This window comes from Primulina tabacum, chromosome 13 (genome assembly GCF_025594145.1).
Source record: "Primulina tabacum isolate GXHZ01 chromosome 13, ASM2559414v2, whole genome shotgun sequence".
Classification (NCBI taxonomy): Eukaryota; Viridiplantae; Streptophyta; class Magnoliopsida; order Lamiales; family Gesneriaceae; genus Primulina; species Primulina tabacum.
Window position 1 is genome coordinate 37,471,630 of NC_134562.1, and position 21,757 is coordinate 37,493,386.

Genomic DNA, 21,757 nt, shown 5'->3' on the forward strand with positions numbered 1-21,757 from the left:
AGTTTATTCCCGAATTTTTAGTAAATAAAAAAAGGAAATTGCTTGGCCTCTAAAATTTTTCAAAAAATGAGCCATCATTTTCAGACAACTAAACCCTCGCAAATCAAATTCGTGGTAGCTTACCAAAAAAAATAAAAAAAATTATTCGTGAGAGAGGAATTGAAAATGACGGCTACTAGGAAACAAAATTTAAAAATTAAACTTTTGATTTATTAATTAATTAATAATTTATGTGACGTAATGTTTCCATCGGGTGAAAAAGCCTCTATACCAGTCAAATCAAAACTTAAAACATGTTAAAAAAAATTTTTAACTCTATTTCTTTGAGTTGTTGTTGTTACTTACGAGAGTGCGACTTTGGCTTCATATTTAAAAGCGTGCTACCGGTGCATGAATGAAAGAGATTGAAGCTACACAACCACAAAATATAAATTAAATTCATGGATCCCAATTAATGCTGGACGTGGTCCAATTTTCTCTGGTCAGCATCTAAATAAATTTCCCCTACATCAATTTTTCTACGTCACTCTCGATTTTCCTTGTAAATACTATCTCATATTTGAATTTGTTTCTTGATGGTTATTTTTGTGAAAAAGAAAAGGATACATTCTTTAAGATATCAAAATTATAAAACATGGGTGTTTGCAAATTCATCCTTTGTTCTTCCGAGCAGCATAAGAGAAGTTTTCCAGTTCGATTTCGGGTTTAGTTCAATCATACCGTCATTGTTATGAGAAAAGTGGATGAAATGATCATTACATGATTTTTCATGCGTGAAACAATCTGAAAATTCAGATGTGGTCCATTTTAAACTGTTGAATAAATATGCTTGATAACCATGAGATAAGCCTATTAATCCAATCTCATCTATTGTTTACTTACCAAAAACCAATTCTCTCTAAATCTTTAAGCCCGTCAGTCAACATTGATTTTTATGTGATTTACCATCTTTAATTTAACAAGGAATAATCTATTCAAAGATGATATTGTTTGTGGAAAAATACACAAAAATCGTAATCTACCCTCCGTAATTCAAAGAACCATTTAAAATCATGAATTAACTTCCTTGAATTACATTGGAAAAATCAACTGTGTAAGCGCTAGCTCTATGATCCATTCGAGAATATATGTTCAAAACAAGGTATTGATTTCTCTCCATGTTCTATCACTTCCATGTAACCGATATTTACGTCCAGTTTTTAACCTCTTCATTAGTTCTAAGTTGTTTTCCTATTACTTGTTCACAGTTAACAGTTTAAGTAGTACGGGAAAGAGATTAAATGTCGAAGGCTAACTACCTCAACTATCGCTTTTCACAAGCCAGCGGCTGCTTGTTATTTGCGAGTGGAAATATAGAAGTGGTTGTGATCTTTTTCCTTTCAAATGTTTTATACGAAGATTAGGGAAGATCAAGAAATTTGTTTTTTGTGTATGTGTTCATAATAATCTTTGCCAGATGATGTTTACCATTTTTGCAGTGTTATCTTACTTCTAATAACCATCACATTCTACATCACTTGGTGGTTCATTCATTTTGTGGATGGATTCTTCCCCCCGATTTATAGCCATCTGGGGATAAACACATTTGGTATGCCTCGGCAGCTGCTTATACCAGATTTATATAATGATACACACACAAAAAAAAAAATTTGATTCCATAGTTGAGGCAACAAAATGAGACATGTCTCAGCAATAATGCCTATAGTTTTGATTTTTAAAATGGCAGGTCTAGGCTTTATGACCTCAATTATTTTCATCTTCTTGGTTGGAGTGTTCATGTCTGTCTTCTTGGGTTGGTAACTCGGTTCTTTCTTTGGGTGGATGGTGCCCCCTTATGAGTTATATATGCGCAGCTAGCCTTAAAACAAATCAGTGCATGCAGCGATTTCTCCAGGTAAATCTAGCTTATTTTTAGCAAATATCACGACTGTTAGATATATACCAAGTACCAGCTTTCACCTGTTCAGATCAGACGTCTCAAGCCTTCAAAGAAGTGGCGATTGTAAAACATCCTCGTATTGGGGAGTATGCGTTTGAGTTCATCACGTAAACTGTTATTCTTCGTAAAGTACAGGTGCAGAGGAACTTTGTTGTGTTTATGTGCCCACCAACCACCTTTATCTTGGAGACATATTTCTTGTCAATTCGAAAGAAATTATGAGGCCTAATCTTTCGGTTCGAGAGGGGATAGGTAAAATTTTGACGCAAAACTACAAATTTAGAAGTTTCTTGGATTTGTTGAGAAACTACTGGTCCGATGTTCTTCTCCTTTTGCCTTGCATGTGACGATAGAGATTGTGATCTCGGGAGGAATGTCTACACCAAAGATTTTGACCATTTCTGATACACAGTCCTTGTCGCCAAGAGTTGGTAAATTTATTAGCATAGATACACTAAGATTATATATTATTTTATTTGATTCCATTGTATCTTGTAATTATTACGTATATATCATCTATATTAGGAGAATATAGGCACCGACACATGTATAAATGCTCTCTTTGTGAATAATATACTTTAATCTTTCAGCATCAAATCCTGTAAAATTCACCACACCACAAGTCTAGCAGGGGTAGCTTGTCTTTCTAAATATATATTTATAAGTAGCAAGCTACAAAGGTTTTTGTCTTGCCTGGTAAATTTGAAGTCTGAGATAAAGGTCTTGATTTCATGCTTACTGATCTGTTGTCTGATGATAATTGTGTGCTAAAAATGTGAAGTAAATTCGTGGCACTATTGATGCCACCACGATCAATTGATAATGGTGGCTAGCTACCTTTTGATGGGCTATATATTGTGGGAGGAAGCACTTTCATCTAGCTCATGCAGATAAATGCAACCAACCAGGGTTGTTCGAAAGAATATAAAATAATGGTCATAATTCAACAATAGAAAACGAAAACTACCTTTTTTAAAAAAAATGAAAAACCAAATTATATTACTTATAAAATTGCATGTGAAGTTCTCTGCTTGAAACCCATGCAAATCAGTTATCTTTTTCACGTAAGCAAATGGAAATTCATGAAAAATTGCCACATGGTGCTGTAGCAATCCACTGTGAAGTCTAGCTTTCACCAAGGAGACCAGAGTTAAGAGTGGTGAATTATTTAAACCGTATTTTTTCAAGAATCCGTGTCCCGTCTTGTGAGTTGCTCAGTTGACTAAAATTATCGATCAAATTTGGTTTATGATTTGTATTAATTCAATTTTTATTTGACAATGAAAACAACCTTATATTAGACTTGAGATCACCCATGTGTTAACAAATGAAAAAGGCCACACCAGTATTCAACAGATAAACAACGACAGTACCGAAACAACTTCTCTTTTGTTATTCAGCAGCAGCCCGTGCACGCTAAGCAGATCAACACACGACAGTACCGAAACAAAACGCCAAATTATGCACCAAAACTTCTCTTTTGTCCTTAACCCTCCACATTTACTATATAAACTAGACAATATGGCCCAAACTCCAGCACAGAAACAACTGATTATCTGACCAAAATCAAGCAACTGCTCAATCTCGATGGCACCAAATCCATTGACGGTAATCTTCTTATCCATTTTTTTCATACTTAACCATTCTGATGCCGGAAAAATCTCGATCTATTGGGGTCAAAACGGAAATGAAGGCACGTTAGCTGCAACTTGTGCCACCGGAAATTACCATTTCGTGAACTTAGCGTTTCTCCCCACATTTGGCAATGGCCAGACTCCAATGATCAATCTTGCTGGTCACTGTGATCCCTACAACAATGGCTGCACTCATTTGAGTTCTGAAATTAAATCATGCCAAGCAAAAGGCATAAAAGTGATGCTCTCGATCGGAGGAGGAGCCGGGAGCTATTACCTCTCCTCCGCTGAGGATGCCAGACAAGTTGCAATATATCTTTGGAATAATTTTTTGGGCGGAAAATCGTCATCTCGTCCATTAGGAGCAGCAGTTCTCGATGGAATTGACTTTGACATTGAGGGAGGGACCAATCTTTATTGGGACGATTTGGCGCGATATCTTTTAAACTATGGAAAGAGGGGCAAGAAAGTGTACTTGACTGCAGCACCACAGTGTCCATTCCCGGACTATTATGTTGGAAATGCCCTTCAAACTGGTCTTTTTGACTATGTATGGGTACAGTTCTACAACAATCCTCCTTGCCAGTATTCTTCAGGTATGAAGAGTTTCGAAGAAGCATGGAAGGATTGGAATTCTATTCCCGCGGGTAAGATATTCTTGGGTTTACCGGCATCACCGGAGGCGGCAGGAACTGGGTTTGTACCAGTAAGTGATCTTGCTTCACAAGTGCTTCCAGCAATAAAGGGTTCTGCAAAGTATGGAGGTGTGATGCTGTGGGATAGGTATCATGATACCGACTACAGTTCTTCTATCAAGAACGATGTTTGATCAGTTTTCACAATTCAGTGGCATGTTAATTGTTACGTAAACTATTTCAAGATTCGTGTGTTAAGAGTGTATCACTATACGTGTCTTTGTATTGGCGTCTTTTGTGAAGTAATAGTTTAATTGTGTTAACAAATGTTTTTGGTTGTTTAATTCCCCTCGCGCTCTTCCTGAAATCCTAGTAGTTTCCATGTAAAGCATTTCATCTTGAATTGCACTTGTATTGCATCTGATACCTTTACCACCTCAAGTTTTTTTTATGCCCTTCAAAGGTGTTTTTGAATTTAGGGTTATCCACTTATCTTGTTTCTACTTATGAAACAAGTACTTAAATTTTAAAATATAGCAATTGAATAATGTTATAAATATAGTTATTGAAAATTATATTTTGTATGTTTCAAATATATATATATGTGTGTATGTAAATATAAATTTTGAAGGTAATTTGGGTTGAATAATTTCCCAAACTGTGTATATTCTCAATATATTTTCTTACTAACATAACCCGTTAATACAATTTCTTGTCGTGTAAGTTAATCCAGCTCCAAAACAACAGATCATAAAATCATAAAGAAGAAAACAAAATCTATATATAAAAAAGGAGACGATTGTCTAGTTGAAAATACACAACACTAAACAGTAAGTAAATTCATGATACAAGCCAGAAGTGTACCTACCCATGTTCAATCCATCCAAGAAAGGTCTTAAAAAGTACTTGAATAGACGATAAAGTCAATTAATCTGACCTCCAATTATCCCTTCCTTTGGCATCAGATGCGGCTCGGTCATATCCATAACCATCATCATCCATCTTATCATAGCGATCATCATCACGGTCAGCTTCCCTATAACGGTCATAATCATGCTGGCCATCTTGATCGTCATACTGTCCCTGACCATGGTGCTCATAGTAGTGTCCACGATCGTGCTCAGTTTCTGAATACCCATGTCCATGTTCAGGTTGATCAGGCCACCCACGATTATCTTCCGCTTCTGCACTACCATAATCTCGATCTCTTGCACCACGGTCTCTTTCATGTTTAGAATCAACACGCTCATAGTCATGGTCATGAGGGCGTCCTCGGTCGTAGTCATCCCCGACCTCATTATCCCTGTCTCGGTCCCTTTCCTTTTCCCTATCACGATGACGGTCATGGCCACGTTCCCGATCACGATCACGTTCCTTCTCACGTTCTCGACCACGATCACGGGTTCGATCCCTCTCCCGATCTCGCCCATGGTCTCTCTCTCTGTCCCTTTCCCTTTCCCGGTCTCTGTTTCTGTCACGATTCCTATGATGCCTATCATCTCTATGGTCACGGTCATTTGGTCTATCATTTGATAGCTCACGGGACCTTTCCCGCTCTCTCTCCTTCTCCCTCCCCCTGTCCCGAGATTTCTCCCTATCCCTAAATATGTCAGCCAGAAATGAAATTTGGATTCATAAGATGTCAATGGGTAATGCATTAAAAGAATGGAACGTTTGCAATGTCTACCAAAATCAACAGAAATAATTTCAAGTGAAATTGCTAGCTTCAACAAGTTTAGCAGTGTATAAGAAATAATTTGTATACACAGTAATTGAAGGCTAAACCTGTATGAATATTACCTGTCTCGTTCATCTCGAACCCTTGGCTCCTCAGACACAGATATTCCTCCAGACTGCACTTGCTCTCTGGAAAAACAGAAGATAATGATTATCGTTATGCACTCAATACAACATGAACGTCATAGTGGCATACAGACAAGCATGACAAGAAGTATGATATAACAGAAATTAACATGAGGTGTTTGGAAATAAGTATAAGCATTCAGAAAAATTGCTTTACTGCATAAAATGAACAGAATTAAACAACTTAGACGCAATGTTGCATGGACGGAAAACATTCATTATGAGTCATGACTTATCACCTGATCATGAAACCTGTGAGAACTCAGGCTCAAGAGAATAAAGACAACAGGGATCAACTATCTTTCAAAGTTCAAAGATAAAATAAAGTAAAATTCTCCTCGGCATCATCAAGAAATTTTTTGACCGCGAGTTTTTTTAAGAGTGTCTAGGGAAAAAGGCATTACCTTCCTGGATACTTCTGGCTAACCTCTTCACTACCAACCCGAGTTGTTCCAAGCCCACCACCAAGCCTTCGAGGTCGCCAATTTGGAACAGTTCTACCACGTTCAACATCCACAAGCACCCTTCTGTTATCAATTTTTTTGCCATCTGCTTGCTTATATGCCGCTGCATGACATATGAACACGTGAATTATTAACTGCAAGATCAAAGGGAGAAAAACAAAGAGGGAATCATGGCCATGGAAGAACCTTTCATATCTCGTGTATGTGCGAACTCAATAAAAGCATAGCCCCTGGGTTTACTTGTCTCTTTATCTGTAATCAAGCGAATCTGAAACTCAAAAGGATAAGGTCAGGAAGCTATAATTGAAGAACTAAAATATAATACATAAATAGAGAAGTTTCTTAATCATGTCTTCATTTCGTAAAAATTAGATAAATAATGCCTAAGGGCACGGCAGACAGGCACTGCGCCTAATTAGCCGTGCTCACCTTCTAATCATAGAGCTCCCAGGCGAGATGCATCACCATCACTGCTAGAGTTGCGATAAAACAGAGGCCAATTTACCAGAAGCCAAGTAAACTAACCTCCCCTTACCCAGGGTTTTTCTTAATAAACAATCGAATGACTGTGAATGATAGATGATAATCCATATAACTTTGTATTCGTGTAGCGTTTTTACAGCCTTTGAATCCAAAAATAAGAATTTGGCAGCAGTAAAGGAAGTGCATATTAAAAGAAGAAGAAGAGAGATGCTATAGTCCCAGTGAGTTTTACCAAGTGCAGGAAAAAGTTGCCTCCCAAGGTTGCTTCAAATAATGACCAAAAGAAAAGGCTTCAAAGCACACTGATTAAAATTTCACCTTTGAAGGGATGAGATGCACATTCATCCAGTTTTAAATAGTACTCGAGATAATCAAAGCAAATAAGCAACAATCCAGGAAATTTTCCCTCTTACCAAGTCTGATACTTACACAATGAGCTATATGGTTGGATTCGTGCTAGAAACTATATCACCATCCTAGCTTTGAAAAGATTTCCGGGACAAAAAACCACAAGGGATAAAAGAATTAGCCAAATAACCTAATTGCAATTAGTTGAACCGAAATTACAGCTGGGGTTACTGCATTTCAGTATGATCAATCCAGTCATGATTCCAATGAAGAAAAGAGAATGATTCTAACTAATAAACATAAATGATGAGAGCCATGATTCCAGTGAAGAAATGAGAATGATTCTAACTAATAACACTTTCAACCAGAATGAATAAATCCAAGTCCACAATAAATATTCCGACCAGACCAAATCAGTCAGAATGAGCGCAAATATAATTTCCTGGAAATAAATGAGACCAAAATTTCAATGTTTAGCTAGGCTAAAAAATAAAAATACAAGATTTCATACTTTACTGGATGCAAGAAACTTCAAACCATTCTGACAAGACCAAATTTCCTTGTGATTCAGTAGTTACAACTTTGTTTTATTTGAATTTCATTAGATAATATCATAAATAATTCTTCATCTTTCTCTTGCAGAATTTTTTAACGTATTATGAAGGAGTTGAAGGGAAACCCATTCAATGTGAAAGACTGAAGTTTTGAAACCTCTCTTCAACAGTAAAAAAAAAGCTGAAGTGAGCTGAACTATATTAAGATACTCTTACCGACCCAAAAGATAACCAGAGCCCCATTGGGGTTCTATACAATACCTACCCTCTTGATTGGCCCATAAGCCTCGAATTCCCTTTTGATCCTGCTCTCAGATGACTCATAATTCTGGGAGAAAACATGAAATGAGTCAACCTAAGAAATCAGATAAAAAAAATGAGCGCAACTGATTAATTGGGAAAAGGAGGACTCACAAGCCTAGCAACAAACAATGTTTTGTAAGGATCTCCAGAAATATTTGGGTCGTTATTTGGATCATCTGCAAAGAAATCACATAAGATTATAAGTTCTGCAAGGTCTAGTAGCCACAGAATTTGGAAAAGTCCGATAGCTACAGATATTGTCTATCATGATGAACATACAATTTTGAAAATAAACAAATACACGTATAAATATAACAATTATATGCCAAAGGGTGCAAGGCCGCAAGCTATGGCCAATTTTAGATTCAAGAGAAGTTGCAATTACATTTCTCGAACTCCTCTGCAGCCTTTTTGGCTCCTTCCTCCAGCCGTATTGCATGAATCCTGGCCCTTCTTTGTGCCTTCATACAATTCCGACATTTAAGGAGTGAATGTTGTGATACCAAACTTTAACCAAAAGAACAACATCAAAAATTATGATAGTAACTGGATTAATAAAAATTAAAATCAGAAATTACAACTCTTCAATTCCTTGTTACAATGAATAATATTTATAGATTTGCAAATTGTAGGTGGAGGTATACATGTGCAGATTTTCCATTTTTCACCAAATCTAAGTCAAATTATAGAATGGATGGATCAAATAGTGCCCAGTATAAAAACATGTACAAACATTTGACATTCAATCGGAAATGTCTTACCGGAGTCTCACCCTTCTGAATAGGGGTTGCATACTCAGGATCGTCAGGATTTGCAAATTCACTAACTAATTGTGCCACACCTGAATCAAATAAGAATACAAGGACAAAATTCATCCCATAAGAATCCATAGTTCGAATTTCTAATGATGAATAATTCTTTAATTAGGGCCTTTGGCAAAACTGAACAGTTAAAGCAACAACTACCAGTATATGGAGGGCATTTCCTCTTCTCTGGAGGTGGTTTGTATACCAAAGGCGAACGTGGCTCAAACAACTTCAGAAGACTATTTGTTAAGCCAGTGGGGTGACTTTGACCAATCTGGGAACAATGACAAATAACAAAATCGCCAATTATGAATTATTCTTCAAATAGCATACGAAATACAGTCAGTTATCAGTATCATCCATTTATAGATCAACGCTCGTAAACTATGAAAATCAGAACAACATTCCTCAAGTCAAAACCTTTCAAGTAAAATTAACATTTCCAAAAACTAGTCAAACTCGCTAGCACCAACCGTACTCACATGAAATCTAGTACCATCAGCATAACCGCCCAAATCAAATTAGAGCACCTGAAATCCCAATTTAAAAGAAAATGAACGACATCAAGCCAAGAAGATAGTACCAGTTTGAGTTGCAAAACATTGGCGCGATTCTGAGCCTTGGTACGGCCCTGAACGGCGGCGTTTTGATCGCGCATCATGGCGTCGCCGTAATCCCCCATCTCCGGATAGATGCCTCAGGGCTAGGGTTTTTCGCACAGATCGAAAAGCGGCAGCGGTATTCACGAATCGTAACTCCACAAACACCGAGAAGGGTTTTAAGACTGCGGGTTACTGTGCCATTACAGATATACCCCCCGAATAATTTTTTCAATATTATTTTTATATTCTCTCAAAAAAAATATTATTTTTATATATTATAGTTTGCATAAAAAATTATTATTTATTTTATATATTAAATCTATATATATCATTAATTAAAATAAAAATATCAAAAAAGATTAATCAGTGATACGGCATAATCTTGTGAGTATTTCTTGGAACTGCACAAAGATCCAGAAATTTAATGATTTTCGGTGTTTTGGAGTGTGATAATAAAACTTCAGTTAACTTCGGGCTCGTATAGTTTGATGATAGAACTGGTGTAAGTCACAATAATTTAACCCAACTTTAGTTTTCTGCATTTGCATTGGTAAATAAATAAATTTATTGTTTAGCGGCTCCTTGGACACGCGCAATATTTTATTTTAACAATCCGACATGGAATTCTAATATTCACAAAAAACTATATCAAGTCGTCTTACGAGATAATTGTATTATAGATATAAACCGAATCAATCCGTCTTACAGATATGAATTCCTGATATTGTATCCTAGATTAAGTTGTCACACGCATTAATCTAAACTTAACAAAATATACAGATATGATGCCATTAGTGATGAAATTAGAAAATCGAATAGTTTATTAATATGATTTGCAATCTCGAATGACACAAAAAAAAAAGGATAATTTATTATATCTTTAGTGGTAGAGAATAATTCATTGGTTCGTTGGGATCTTCGGCACATTTTGATCCCAAAAGTAAAACTATATATTATTTTCTATATATATATAGCATGCATGGGTCACAGAACAAAATAATAAATAAGAATTATTATAAATGTCATTGTTATAAACTTGAACTGCGAGTAAAATAAAATTGATAATATGACTGTTAACGTAGAAAATCTTGATCCTGCATTCATATTTTTTCCCTGTAGCTTTTACTTGTCATGGCTTGGTTTTACAAACTCTTTGGAATGATCACTGCTGGATGAAGCAGATGGATTCATTCCATACTCACTCGTCTCCCCGTACTCGCTGCTGTTGAATTCCTGACTCGACATAACCATTTTCCGGAATTTCATCATATCAGCATTGTATGCACCAGTGTCATACGCTGAAGTACTCGTCTTCCCGTTCGGGTTATATGCTGCACTTTGGCCTGGTTTCACGCCTTCATTCAAGTCTTCTAGCGACAAATCGCCCTCCAAGGCACGGACGATCTGATAATATATGTATAGCACCGATGTTGTATATGTGAGTAAAGTAAAGACTTAGTTGTGACGGATCAAAGCATTCTTTTTCCCTTCGGGCCAAACAAAATCACGGGGTCTGCCATTATTGGGATATGGATGGGTTTATTACCTGGCTCATCTTGGGACGTCGTCTTGCCGAATGGCGAATACTTGCTGCTGCACAGGTGATCATGCGTGCTATTTCATGTGGAATGTAGTTGTCTTCGAGGCGAGGGTCGACTAGATCTTTATAGTTTCCATCTTCCAAGGATTTGGATAGAAGAGGCCTAGCCTGAGTTCACGCAAGTTCTTGTAAATAAAAGGATATAAAAAGTAAAAGAAAAATTGCCAAGGATTAATTTGTGAGCGAACCCAGTCTACTAAGCTATCTTCCATGGTTCTGTTGGTTAGGTCAACAGGTCTGCGGCCAGTTATTAGCTCCAAAAGCATGACTCCAAATGAGAAAACGTCGGATTTTTCTGTGAGCTTGCCGCTTGATGCATACTCGGGAGCCAAGTACCTGAACGAATATCCAGAAAGGGGATCTTCTTTCAACTTAATTGAATGATCTTGATGAAAATGAAGGCACCGCTACTAAAAAAACCTTGAACTTCCCCGATTTTCTTCTTTTTGAGGTAATGAATTAACGAACAAATGAATGAAATTTTTTGTCTACTAACCCGAAAGTTCCCATGACACGGGTAGAAACATGAGTAAAATTGTCGGAAGTGAGCTTGGCCAACCCGAAATCAGCAACCTAACACAGGACAAGAAAAGAACCATAGCACACACCGAGTTAAAATATTTCATAAGTACACGGTCCGTGGCATTTGAGGACATTTTTCATTACCATGGCTTCGAACTTTAAGTCCAGAAGAATGTTTGCTGCTTTGATATCACGGTGAATGATCCGAGGGTGGCCTGAAACGCATATGAAAATAATCATATTTTCCTTCTCGTGAATACACAGACACCCCAAGATTCAACTGGAGGGGTACAAGTTAACTTTTTTCTTACAGTCTTCGTGCAGGTAAGCGAGCCCTTTAGCTGATCCCACTGCAATACGAAGCCTAGTCGCCCAATCCATCACCGGTTGGCCTTTTCCTGTAACCAAAATATTTGTTTCACATATGCAAGATTCTGAATCATGGTTATGCATTTGGCTATGTGAGTATCATAAATTATTATATATACGTTAACTAGTCCCTTTCAAAATCTAGGCATACCGTAAAGGTGGAATTCCAAGGTCCTATTGGGAACAAATTCGTATACAAGCATTCTCTGTCCTTCAGCAATGCAATATCCAACGAGAGAAACAAGATGACGATGATGCACACGACTGATGATTTCAACCTCAGCCTGGAATTCCCTCTCCCCTTGACCACTTCCGGACTTAAGGCTCTTGACCGCAACCTCCATCCCATCGGGTAAAACACCTTTATGTACGAACCCGAATCCACCTTGGCCTAACAAATTCGCCTGAGAAAATCCACCAGTAGCGGCTGCTAGCTCCTCATAGGTGAATTGACTCTTCGAACCAATGCCACCCATAAGTGGCGATGATGGAGGTTGATGAATAGGCGTAGGATGTTGCCCGGAGTAACCTGAGCTGAAATCACTGCTCGTGTTTGCCGGCGGTGGGGGTGGTGGTACACCCCATCCGGCAACCGGTGTTCCCACAAGTCCAGGCGGGGGAGCAAGTTTAGTAGTTTGGTCCATTGGTGGATTATTCCATTGTGTGGAAGCATTGAAGTATTGGTCACCTCCTGCGAGATTTTTTTTAACCAACAAAATTCCAATAATCAGAGTTAAAATACATTCTTAGCCCAGTAAATGGGGTTTTACATCATTCTCCGACGATAAAATTTGATCTTTTTCGCCAAAAGTTCTATTACTACTGCAAATTTTCCAATTGAAGATTAAGATATTTAAGCAAGAGTGCTTAAATACGTTATTGGAATAAAATTAATATTTATACGTATTACATCATAAAACGAATGGTCATGACAAATTTTGAGTACCCTTCGATCTCATACCAGAATTCTATACCTGCAGATCAATGTTAGAGCTGCAGAAGCTACAGCAATGGAGCTGGCATGCAACAGCAGAGATAATTTTAGAAGGAAGGGGATTCTATGATTGAGTTTGCATCCATATTACCGAATTCTTTGTAGTTTATATCAGCAGAAATGTAACTAGATTTGTGTGTGTGTTAGTGCATCTTAGAAGCTAATTGAAATAACTACAGCGGAATAGTAAACCAACTACAACTAACAGAATAAACTGGAAAGAAGACAAACACCAATGCTTTCTGACAACAGAGGACTTTAATAAATGTGATTGCAGACCTCTTGGCGGGCGTGCAGGATCCATATAATACGACGGCCTCTTCCTCCTCGAAAATATCAGGCACGCGGCGATGAGGGCAAGAAACACGACTCCTCCAACGACAATTCCAGCAATGATTGCTGTATTTGCATTCGAATCAGATGGTGGTGGCGTATCACCAGGTCCTGATAAGGAACCTGGTGAGGAACCTGATGATTTGTTAGGTGGGGCTGAATTTGGAGAGCTAGGGGGGGACAAGTAAGGGAATGGAGGTGCTGGTGAAGCAGCCGCCCGTGGTGCTGGAGGTGGAGAAAAGACGGGTGCAGGAGGAGAACCTGGCGTGGGAGGGGCATTTCTTGGAGCTGGGGGCGAGGGAGCGGTGGATGGAGGAGGACTAGAGTTAGCCGGAGGCGGTGGTGAGGCAGTGTCATCCGGGGGTGGAGATTGAGGTGGCGCTGGTGTTGAAGGGGGTGGAGCTAAGGGAGATTCTTTTGGTGGTGGGGGTGCAGCAGCAGGCGGTGGAGAAGAAGTTGGCGGTGCCGGGGTTGGCGAGGTTGGAGGGGCGGGTGGAGAAGGTTCTGATGGTGCTGGCGGAGGAGATTCGACTGGGTCTTGCGGGGGAGAGGAAGACGGAGGAGAAGCTACCCCTTCTTTCGAGGAATTTGCAAGTATATTAGATTCTTCAATAATTTTAGCAAATCCAGTTGGAGTAAGTTCAGGAGATGAAGCCATTTATGGAATGAACTTCCAGCAAGGATTTGTGTCGATACATACGCCGGGAACTATGGTATCGCCGGCAAATAGCTTTTACAACAATCTAATATACAGAATGAAAGCAGTTCAAAATATATAAATGTATATATATACACAGAAATTAATGAATGAATGGGAAGGGCAGAAATTAATGATTGATCATCGCCTATCATCAGAAAAACCAGATTTCCAATCCTGTAACAGTCCTTTGTTTTGTCACCAAGATTGAGTGGTGCATCATGCATGCAACATGTACGTATAAGGCTCAAAGACACCGAAAAGGGGAAATATTGTGCTTGTTGGCAGCAATCACGCATGAAATTTTAACACGGGGGGGACGTCGGTACCATATATCCATGAGACAACCTTAAATCAATCGATGTTGTGCAACAAGTTTAGAGGGAGAAATGTACCTGAAGATCGAAGGGATCTCACAGGAGAGAGAGAGAAGCTCTGGCATTGCGTTTTTTTGCCATATTTTTTGTTCGTACAAAGAAGGGCTCATCTGTTTTCTCTCTTAATTCTCAAATCTTGTGATTTTAAAACACCTCTAATTTCCGCTAGGGGTTGGTTCATCATCCTCCTACGGACCAATGTTTTTTTGCTTAATTTTCCTTATTGTTATTCCGTGAATTTGGGAATCTTGATGTTATTAGGATTGTTGCATCATAATTATTCCCCATCAATCTTGCCCATTCTTTGGGGGCGACTTTCCAAATTTTTGTATTCAAACCCGATCGTTTTAGAGTTGAATTATATTTCATTTTAAAACTCTTATTTAAACTTGATAATTATCGAGCTAATCAAACACTTATATGTTAAACGAAACGAATAATAGAGTAGCCTGGATCACAAATAACGTACAGCTGTATACATATTGGATAAAAATCAACCGAAGCATTGATCACTAGGCAGCGGGCCGGGTATGGATCCCTGTTGAAGAAATTGCAACCCGAACACGACGACAATCGCCAATAACGACAAGTAAGACAAGCCCTCCACGGCTCCAAGCAACCCGAATGGCCCGTTTGGCAGTCCCGAACCCGTTTTCGACTTGGTGTACAAAGACCAGGCCGCAATCCCCACCACCACGAGGTAGCTCACTCCCTCTAGAGCACCTAATGATCCCGCCGGGCCTGGGGGAAGCCCGCATCCGGTTGTTTTCAGCGTGTAGAGAGACCAACCGATTAGAGGCGTGGCGATTAATCCCCCGCCGATTGCCGCTGCTTCTAAAGGGGATGAGCCGCTTCCTTCGCTGCTTTCCTTGGCCATGGCTTGAGGTTTGGTTCTGGTGGCATTGGGGCGGTGGTTTATAGGCGGTGGTACTGCAGGAGACAAGCGGAGGAGCAACATTCGAAAATCAGATGGGAGGAGTAATCGGTTCACAATGTATAAAGAGGGGCAATTCGTGAACCTTATCCACAATTGTAAGATACTAAATTGGACACCATGTAAATATGTTTTGATAGCAACGATCAAATTTTAGAAAATCTGTGTTTGTGATAATCGACCGGTTCAATTTGTTTTTGATGATTTTATTTGTACAACGATTTATTAACTTTAAAACAAGAATGAAATATTGGTTTAGTACAATCGACCATTGAGTAAGACTTTTACAATATAAAATCTTATAAAAAAATGTCATCTTACACATCAACATCATGACAAAGCAAAGCGCGATTATTATTAAAACAATACTCTTTTGAGCCTGTTAAAGTAAATCGACGGACTCAGCGCCGTCCATTGTGAATTCAGGCCCAACGATATCGAGTTGCAAAGGGCCCAAATCAAGAACCTGCAGCTGCCAAAACCAACCCAGGATACAAACAATTATTCTAGTGAGTAAAAGTTAGCTGACACAACACCATTCAAGCATGCGCGTGGGAGCATAGCAATTCATTCAAATCATCATTCTACCAAAACGACGTCGATCCCGGTATCGTGATTGTCGTTTTACAAGCCAATTTCAAAATAAAACAAATTCGAAGAACAAGTTCCTCCTAAATCCATTTTCCCTCCGATTGAACACCCCAAATAACTAACATTTAAACCCAAGCAGCAACGGCTACTGCATTGAAACCCAACATATAACCACATTTCAAACATTATATCACTCATCCACCACAAAATTCCCTCCAAAATATGAACAAAGGGCAACCGGAAAACCAAGATGACTTCAAGTGTCTTACACTTTCATAAAAAAAACCTCACTTGACCATTATTGCTCCTGCTAATGGTGCTTCGACGATTTGCTGCACGGAAGCACACCATCATCATCTTCACAATCATCATCGTCGTCGTCATCGTCGTCGTCGTCATTTCGTTTCCTTTTCTGGGATGAAGATGGCGGCAATTCTTGGATTTCCCCATCTAGGTCTTCTTCTTCTTCCTCGAGATCTTCCTCGACTTCAGGATCCTCATGCTCGTCTCCAGGATCCATGTCACTACCTCCTGTTTGTGGTTCAGTACGCCCAACAGGTTGAACCAGGTAACCATTGTCAAAATCTTCCTCCTGTAGTTAAACTAAATTATATTAGTTTCAAAAAAATACTTGAAATTTCCATTATATTAGTAGACCTGGTTTTTTCAAAAAAAATGGACGTCGCAGCAAGATTAGTATAAATTATGATATATATGCCATTAAAGAATATCCGAAGAGAAGAGTATGCAAGAATAACTTGCCACTAAGAGAAACCAGGACCCCAAGATCCAAAATTGTTCACAAATCACACACAGCCACTAAATTATCACCGTATTAAAAGCAAACCAAATCTAAAAGGAGACAGGATAAACACTTGTTTACTGTAGATACACCATAACTATGAAGAAAATACACATTTCGGGAAAGAACAGAATAGATAACATACATAATTAAGTCTCAGCAAAAGTAACAACAAAATTGGCATACAAAACTAGAATCCATGCAACGCAAAATCAGAAAATTGACTGCAGAACAAGACAACTGAAAGCCATAGGTTTGACATAAAATGCAAGGATTCAGCAGGTGGAATATGAAGGAACAAATATTTCTCTAGAGTAACGAACAGCATGGAACCCATTTCACTTATCCTAATTTGTATTCAAATGCCAACAAAGACTCCATTTTAGTCATACATCTTTAGAAAACTTCCTAATACTAGGAACACCTTCGAGTTTCTACATATAATGAGTTCTCGAGCACAGAAGTGCTTCCAGAACACTACCAAGACAAAATCTGTCCACAACATAAACACCTATTTTGATTGATTTCTATTAAAAAACTCAAAAAATAGTAAGAATCTAAACAAATATCCAAAAATGTGAAATCATTATGTGCTCGACACAAAAATTGAAAACTCATCAGTGCTAAAAAAAATGCACTGTCCCATTCAAGTACCAAAAGATGTGCAAAGAATGCACCAGCGATTAGAGTTCAAAGGACCAGTATTAGGCATCAAACTATATATCAGGTTCATAGAACATAAAAACATTAGCATGCAGACAATTAATGGAAAATTCTCAATGAACTGTACAATGAATTCAACCATCAAGAATATATAAGAAAGAAAGGCCATTTCTCAATTACAGAGGGATCGATCACCTCATCCTCATCGTCAAAGTCTACATCCTCCTCAACAGCCTGCACTTCCTCGCCTGTCTCCCCATTATCATCCTCATCTACCTCATCCTCACCTTGCTCATGCCCATCAATCTCACCCTCAACACTCGTCAACCTCCCAGTACCACCCGCCTCCACAAAATCCCTCTCCTCATTATTCACCTCTTCTTCCTCATCATCGTCGTCGTCGTCCTCCTCCTCATCATACTCCACACCATCTTCATCCTCACTGTCATCAATCTCATGTACTTCCACCACATCCTCATCCTCTCCGTCATCATCTTCATACACCTCCAGATCATCATCCTCTTCTCCTTCATCGTCATCATCCTCTACATCCACAGCAACCACCCCAAAACCATTCGAATGGGCATGAGAATCACTGCTACCTCTGCTCAACCCGTCAACCACTCTAGGAGTTTCTGTTTCCTCCTCGTCAGCATCACTCTCCTCATCCTCGTCTACATCCACAACTCCCTCAATCCCAGCTTGATCGCTGTTGTTCATCCTGAACGGACGATCCTCTCCATCAACCTCTCCGCTCCCAGGGTCATCCTCCTCTTCTTCTTCATCCTCCTCTTCGTCCTCCGATTCTGGCCTCTCATTCTCATCTACATCCATCTTATCCAAATACTTCAAGGACCTAATTAATCCAAAAACCTGGGCCCGGTAGTCCTTAATCCGTGTCACGGGGCACTCATAGAGATCCAAAGAAACCAATCTCAGCTCCGCCAACGGCCTCAAGTCTTTAATATCGGAAATTCTATTGTTGGACAAGTCAAGGTCCCGGAGCGATTCAAGGCCCGCTTCAACAAGGAACTCTAAGCCTCCGGCAATCCTGTTGTCAGACAGGATTAGCCTTTGCAAATTTCGGAGGCCAGGGAACTGCTCTAACGATGAGACGCCTATATTGGCTATGGAGAAGTGCTGCAGACTGTGAAACTTCTCGAAAAGTGACGGCTGAGGTAAACGACCATGCAGGCACTTGACAGCGCCGTCGAGGGTTAACGATCGGACGGAAGCGACATCCGTTTGACCGTCTAATGCCGCCTCCACCGCCCTCTCCCAGATCTCATCCATTAATTAATCAAACCCTTTCTCTTTACTGATCAAATTCACTAAGCTTTACCCACCAATAAAATTAACGTAAATGATTAAATTTCTTGTTTAAACTTTGAGGCGGAATCTTAAAACCCTAGATTTTGAATTCCAATTTTCGTATATATTTCGTCTCTCGCTCTCTAAAACGCCATATCCAGAGAGGTTTTTTCTAGCTCGCTCATAGATAATGGAGGCGAGTTGCACCCGAGTTGAATGACTTAGGGTAAGGTTAGGGCTGAGTTAAGTTTGACCGCGGTTGGGGAAAATGGAAAGATTGAACGCATTTGCATTTGACGCGTCGGTTATCTTTGGCCGTTCGATTTTCGTTATCAGGATCGATGACATGGAATCAATATCAACGGTGGAGATAGGCTGATATTGTGTTTCTTTGAAAGGGCTTAAAGAATCTAGAGATTTGATCAAAAATATCCCTCAATTCATTTACGCTGTGAAATTCAATGTTTTAATCCGACCTAATCGAGTCGATTTATTTTAATAAAATATTTCACCATTTTTGAACCCGAAAATTCATTACGTTATATAAAATAATATTATAATATAATAAATAATATATTTTTAATTTTAAATATCTTAAATTATATATATAAATAATAAAAAATATTTTTTCAAGATTAAAATATATATTTTTAAAAAAATAAATTAATTAAAATAGGGTCTAATATTAAAAAAATATTTTTAATAAAATTCGAAATAAAAATATCACATATGAGTATAAAATATAAATATAAAAATCGATTTTTTAAAAAAAATAATTTAAATGTGCGAACTTGTCGGTTCGGTTTTGTCTATTTTGGTCGGTCGAATTGGTTCTTGACCAGTTCTGATTGGTTTGATCGGTCGGATGTTTTTTTACCATTTAAGACTGGATTTGTGACTGGTTTTCGGTCAAACCGTCGATCTATTCGGTTTTGAAAACAATGACGAATTTAATAAAGTTATTTCCAATTAAAAAACTTAGAGTAGGTCTCTTGTGAGACGATCTCACGAATCTTTATCTGTGAGACGAGTCAACCCTACCGATATTCACAATAAAAAGTAATAATCTTGGCAAAAAAAGTAATATTTTTTATGGATGACTCAAATAAAATATTCGTCTCACAAAATACGACCTGTGATACTATTTCACACAATTTTGTGCCTAAAACCTAATAGAGCACCAAAACTCATAATTTAATAAACTAATTTTAGATAATACAGAAATTACATGGGCAGAAATGTATTTTGTTGATTGATTTAACCTTCATTATTCAAGAAAAAAAAGTGTTAAATTTATCAACAAGTTATTATTGTAAAAAATCAAAATTATATAAAAAAATATTAAAGTATAATTTATATTTAAGTTTTGATTATCTTAAATTAAACTCATCGGACTTAATACATATCATTAAACTTAACTAAACAAGACTACATACGTGTTATCAACCTGCGTTGTTACAAGCTTTACTGAACAAACAAATCGAACCGCTCAACTATTAGTTTATTCATTAACATAAATCAAACCAAGTTATTTGGGTAGAACATGTCAACTCGAAGACCATTATGTCAACATTCTTTGAAGACAAAAAGATTATCTCCGAGTTTATTATAAAGTTGTCAGCAGAGACAAAAGAAGAAACCATTTTCAGATAGTGTCCAATAAATTTGAATTTGACATTACTATATTTGGCAACTCCATATCTCTGAGTATCATATGTATTTATTAACATTGGGGACCAATACCTATAAAAAAAGGAATACACCAAGACTGAAGATCTCCATCTCGCAACGGCTATTATTTTATCAATCTTCATCAAACATTCAAATCGCACAATATCTCTTAAAAAATTCATCTCTAAGTTTTTTTTGCACACACAATAAGTTTTTCATTAAAATCGATTAATGATAAATATTGTGCACTTCATATTATCGCTTATCTTTTATATACAAGCGTCGTTGTATTGTGAGAATCATTTATATCTGTCAGAAACTTGTTTTGAACATATCAAGTTGGAGTAAAGATTGCTAAGAGTTTCAGCTCATTAGGGTTGTTGAACCGTGATGAAGTAGATTTGTATAATTGTTTTATTGATCAAATATTCTAGTGGAATTATTATAGAAATAGAAGAAGAGAAGACGTAGAAGTTTAGCTTTCGAACTTCCATAAACAAATTATTGTCTTCTTACTTACTATTGATTACTCGTGCAATTGAGATTGTTATTTGTGATGATAAGTCAACTCAAGTAAATTCAATTGTTACATTTGTATATATCATATTTAATAAGTAATTTGAGATTTTTACGCACTTAAAAATGATTTTAGGAGCCTAAATTACTCAACCTGAATGAAATATTGAATTGAGCTACTAACACAACTTAAGTTTAACATTATTTGACATAGTATGTGTTGGTTGCAATAATTGTCATTTCTGGAAGAACGATCGAACCATGATATTTGATCTGTTGTATAGTTCAAAAGATTTGGGTTACAACATTACCACCAGCTATAGGTTTTGTAAAGCGATAAGCGTTCGATCTTACAATTGGTATCTGAGCCAAAGTCACGGGTTCGATTCCCATAAATTTCAATTAGTGCAATTATTAGGAGGGAGATTGTTGGATGAAATAATTGTCCCTTTTGGAAGAGCGATCGAATTATGGTGCTTGAGCTTTTGTGCGGTTTAAAAGATTTGAGTTACACCATTACCACAAGCTATAACTTTTGGTATAGTGGCAAGCGCTCGGTTCTAGAGTTTTTGTTCAACAGTTTATTTATCTATTTAACTGTTACATTCTATTCTAACAAAAAACAACATAATTTTTTATTTTAATTAATTTTATTGTGTATGCCCACATATCGTGTCAATAAATATTAGTATATATCTTAAATAAATGTAATTAATATAACAATCTCACACCTAATATACGTGCTC

General features: G+C 37.8%; 5 protein-coding genes and 1 pseudogene across 5 annotated transcripts; 2 read left to right on the forward strand and 4 right to left on the reverse strand.

The window, feature by feature from the left end:
* The first annotated feature begins 1,280 nt into the window (after positions 1-1,280).
* Positions 1,281-2,567, forward strand: LOC142522106 (protein LIKE COV 3-like; annotated as a pseudogene).
* A 775-nt stretch (positions 2,568-3,342) lies between these two features.
* Positions 3,343-4,493, forward strand: LOC142522888 (hevamine-A-like). The gene has a single exon (XM_075626464.1). The coding sequence runs from the start codon at positions 3,527-3,529 to the stop codon at positions 4,400-4,402; it is 876 nt and encodes a 291-aa protein (XP_075482579.1). The 5' UTR covers positions 3,343-3,526; the 3' UTR covers positions 4,403-4,493.
* Positions 4,494-4,967: 474 nt separating this feature from the next.
* On the reverse strand, positions 4,968-9,835 carry LOC142522711 (U1 small nuclear ribonucleoprotein 70 kDa-like). The gene is made up of 10 exons (XM_075626250.1): positions 9,613-9,835; positions 9,189-9,303; positions 8,985-9,064; positions 8,609-8,684; positions 8,335-8,399; positions 8,186-8,248; positions 6,722-6,803; positions 6,476-6,638; positions 6,009-6,074; positions 4,968-5,808 (listed from the first exon to the last, which is right to left on the reverse strand). Exons 1-10 carry the CDS (start codon positions 9,709-9,711, stop codon positions 5,136-5,138), a joined length of 1,482 nt encoding a protein of 493 aa, XP_075482365.1. The 5' UTR covers positions 9,712-9,835; the 3' UTR covers positions 4,968-5,135.
* A 793-nt stretch (positions 9,836-10,628) lies between these two features.
* LOC142522710 (proline-rich receptor-like protein kinase PERK15) lies at positions 10,629-14,775 on the reverse strand. The gene is made up of 9 exons (XM_075626249.1): positions 14,542-14,775; positions 13,396-14,192; positions 12,274-12,813; positions 12,065-12,151; positions 11,898-11,968; positions 11,728-11,804; positions 11,420-11,567; positions 11,178-11,339; positions 10,629-11,035 (listed from the first exon to the last, which is right to left on the reverse strand). Exons 2-9 carry the CDS (start codon positions 14,105-14,107, stop codon positions 10,754-10,756), a joined length of 2,079 nt encoding a protein of 692 aa, XP_075482364.1. The 5' UTR covers positions 14,108-14,192; positions 14,542-14,775; the 3' UTR covers positions 10,629-10,753.
* A 153-nt stretch (positions 14,776-14,928) lies between these two features.
* Positions 14,929-15,568, reverse strand: LOC142522713 (uncharacterized). Its single transcript, XM_075626252.1, has one exon. The coding sequence runs from the start codon at positions 15,479-15,481 to the stop codon at positions 15,017-15,019; it is 465 nt and encodes a 154-aa protein (XP_075482367.1). The 5' UTR covers positions 15,482-15,568; the 3' UTR covers positions 14,929-15,016.
* Positions 15,569-16,023: 455 nt separating this feature from the next.
* Positions 16,024-19,049, reverse strand: LOC142522712 (uncharacterized). Its single transcript, XM_075626251.1, has 2 exons — positions 17,709-19,049; positions 16,024-16,640 (listed from the first exon to the last, which is right to left on the reverse strand). Exons 1-2 carry the CDS (start codon positions 18,804-18,806, stop codon positions 16,359-16,361), a joined length of 1,380 nt encoding a protein of 459 aa, XP_075482366.1. The 5' UTR covers positions 18,807-19,049; the 3' UTR covers positions 16,024-16,358.
* Positions 19,050-21,757: the final 2,708 nt, after the last annotated feature.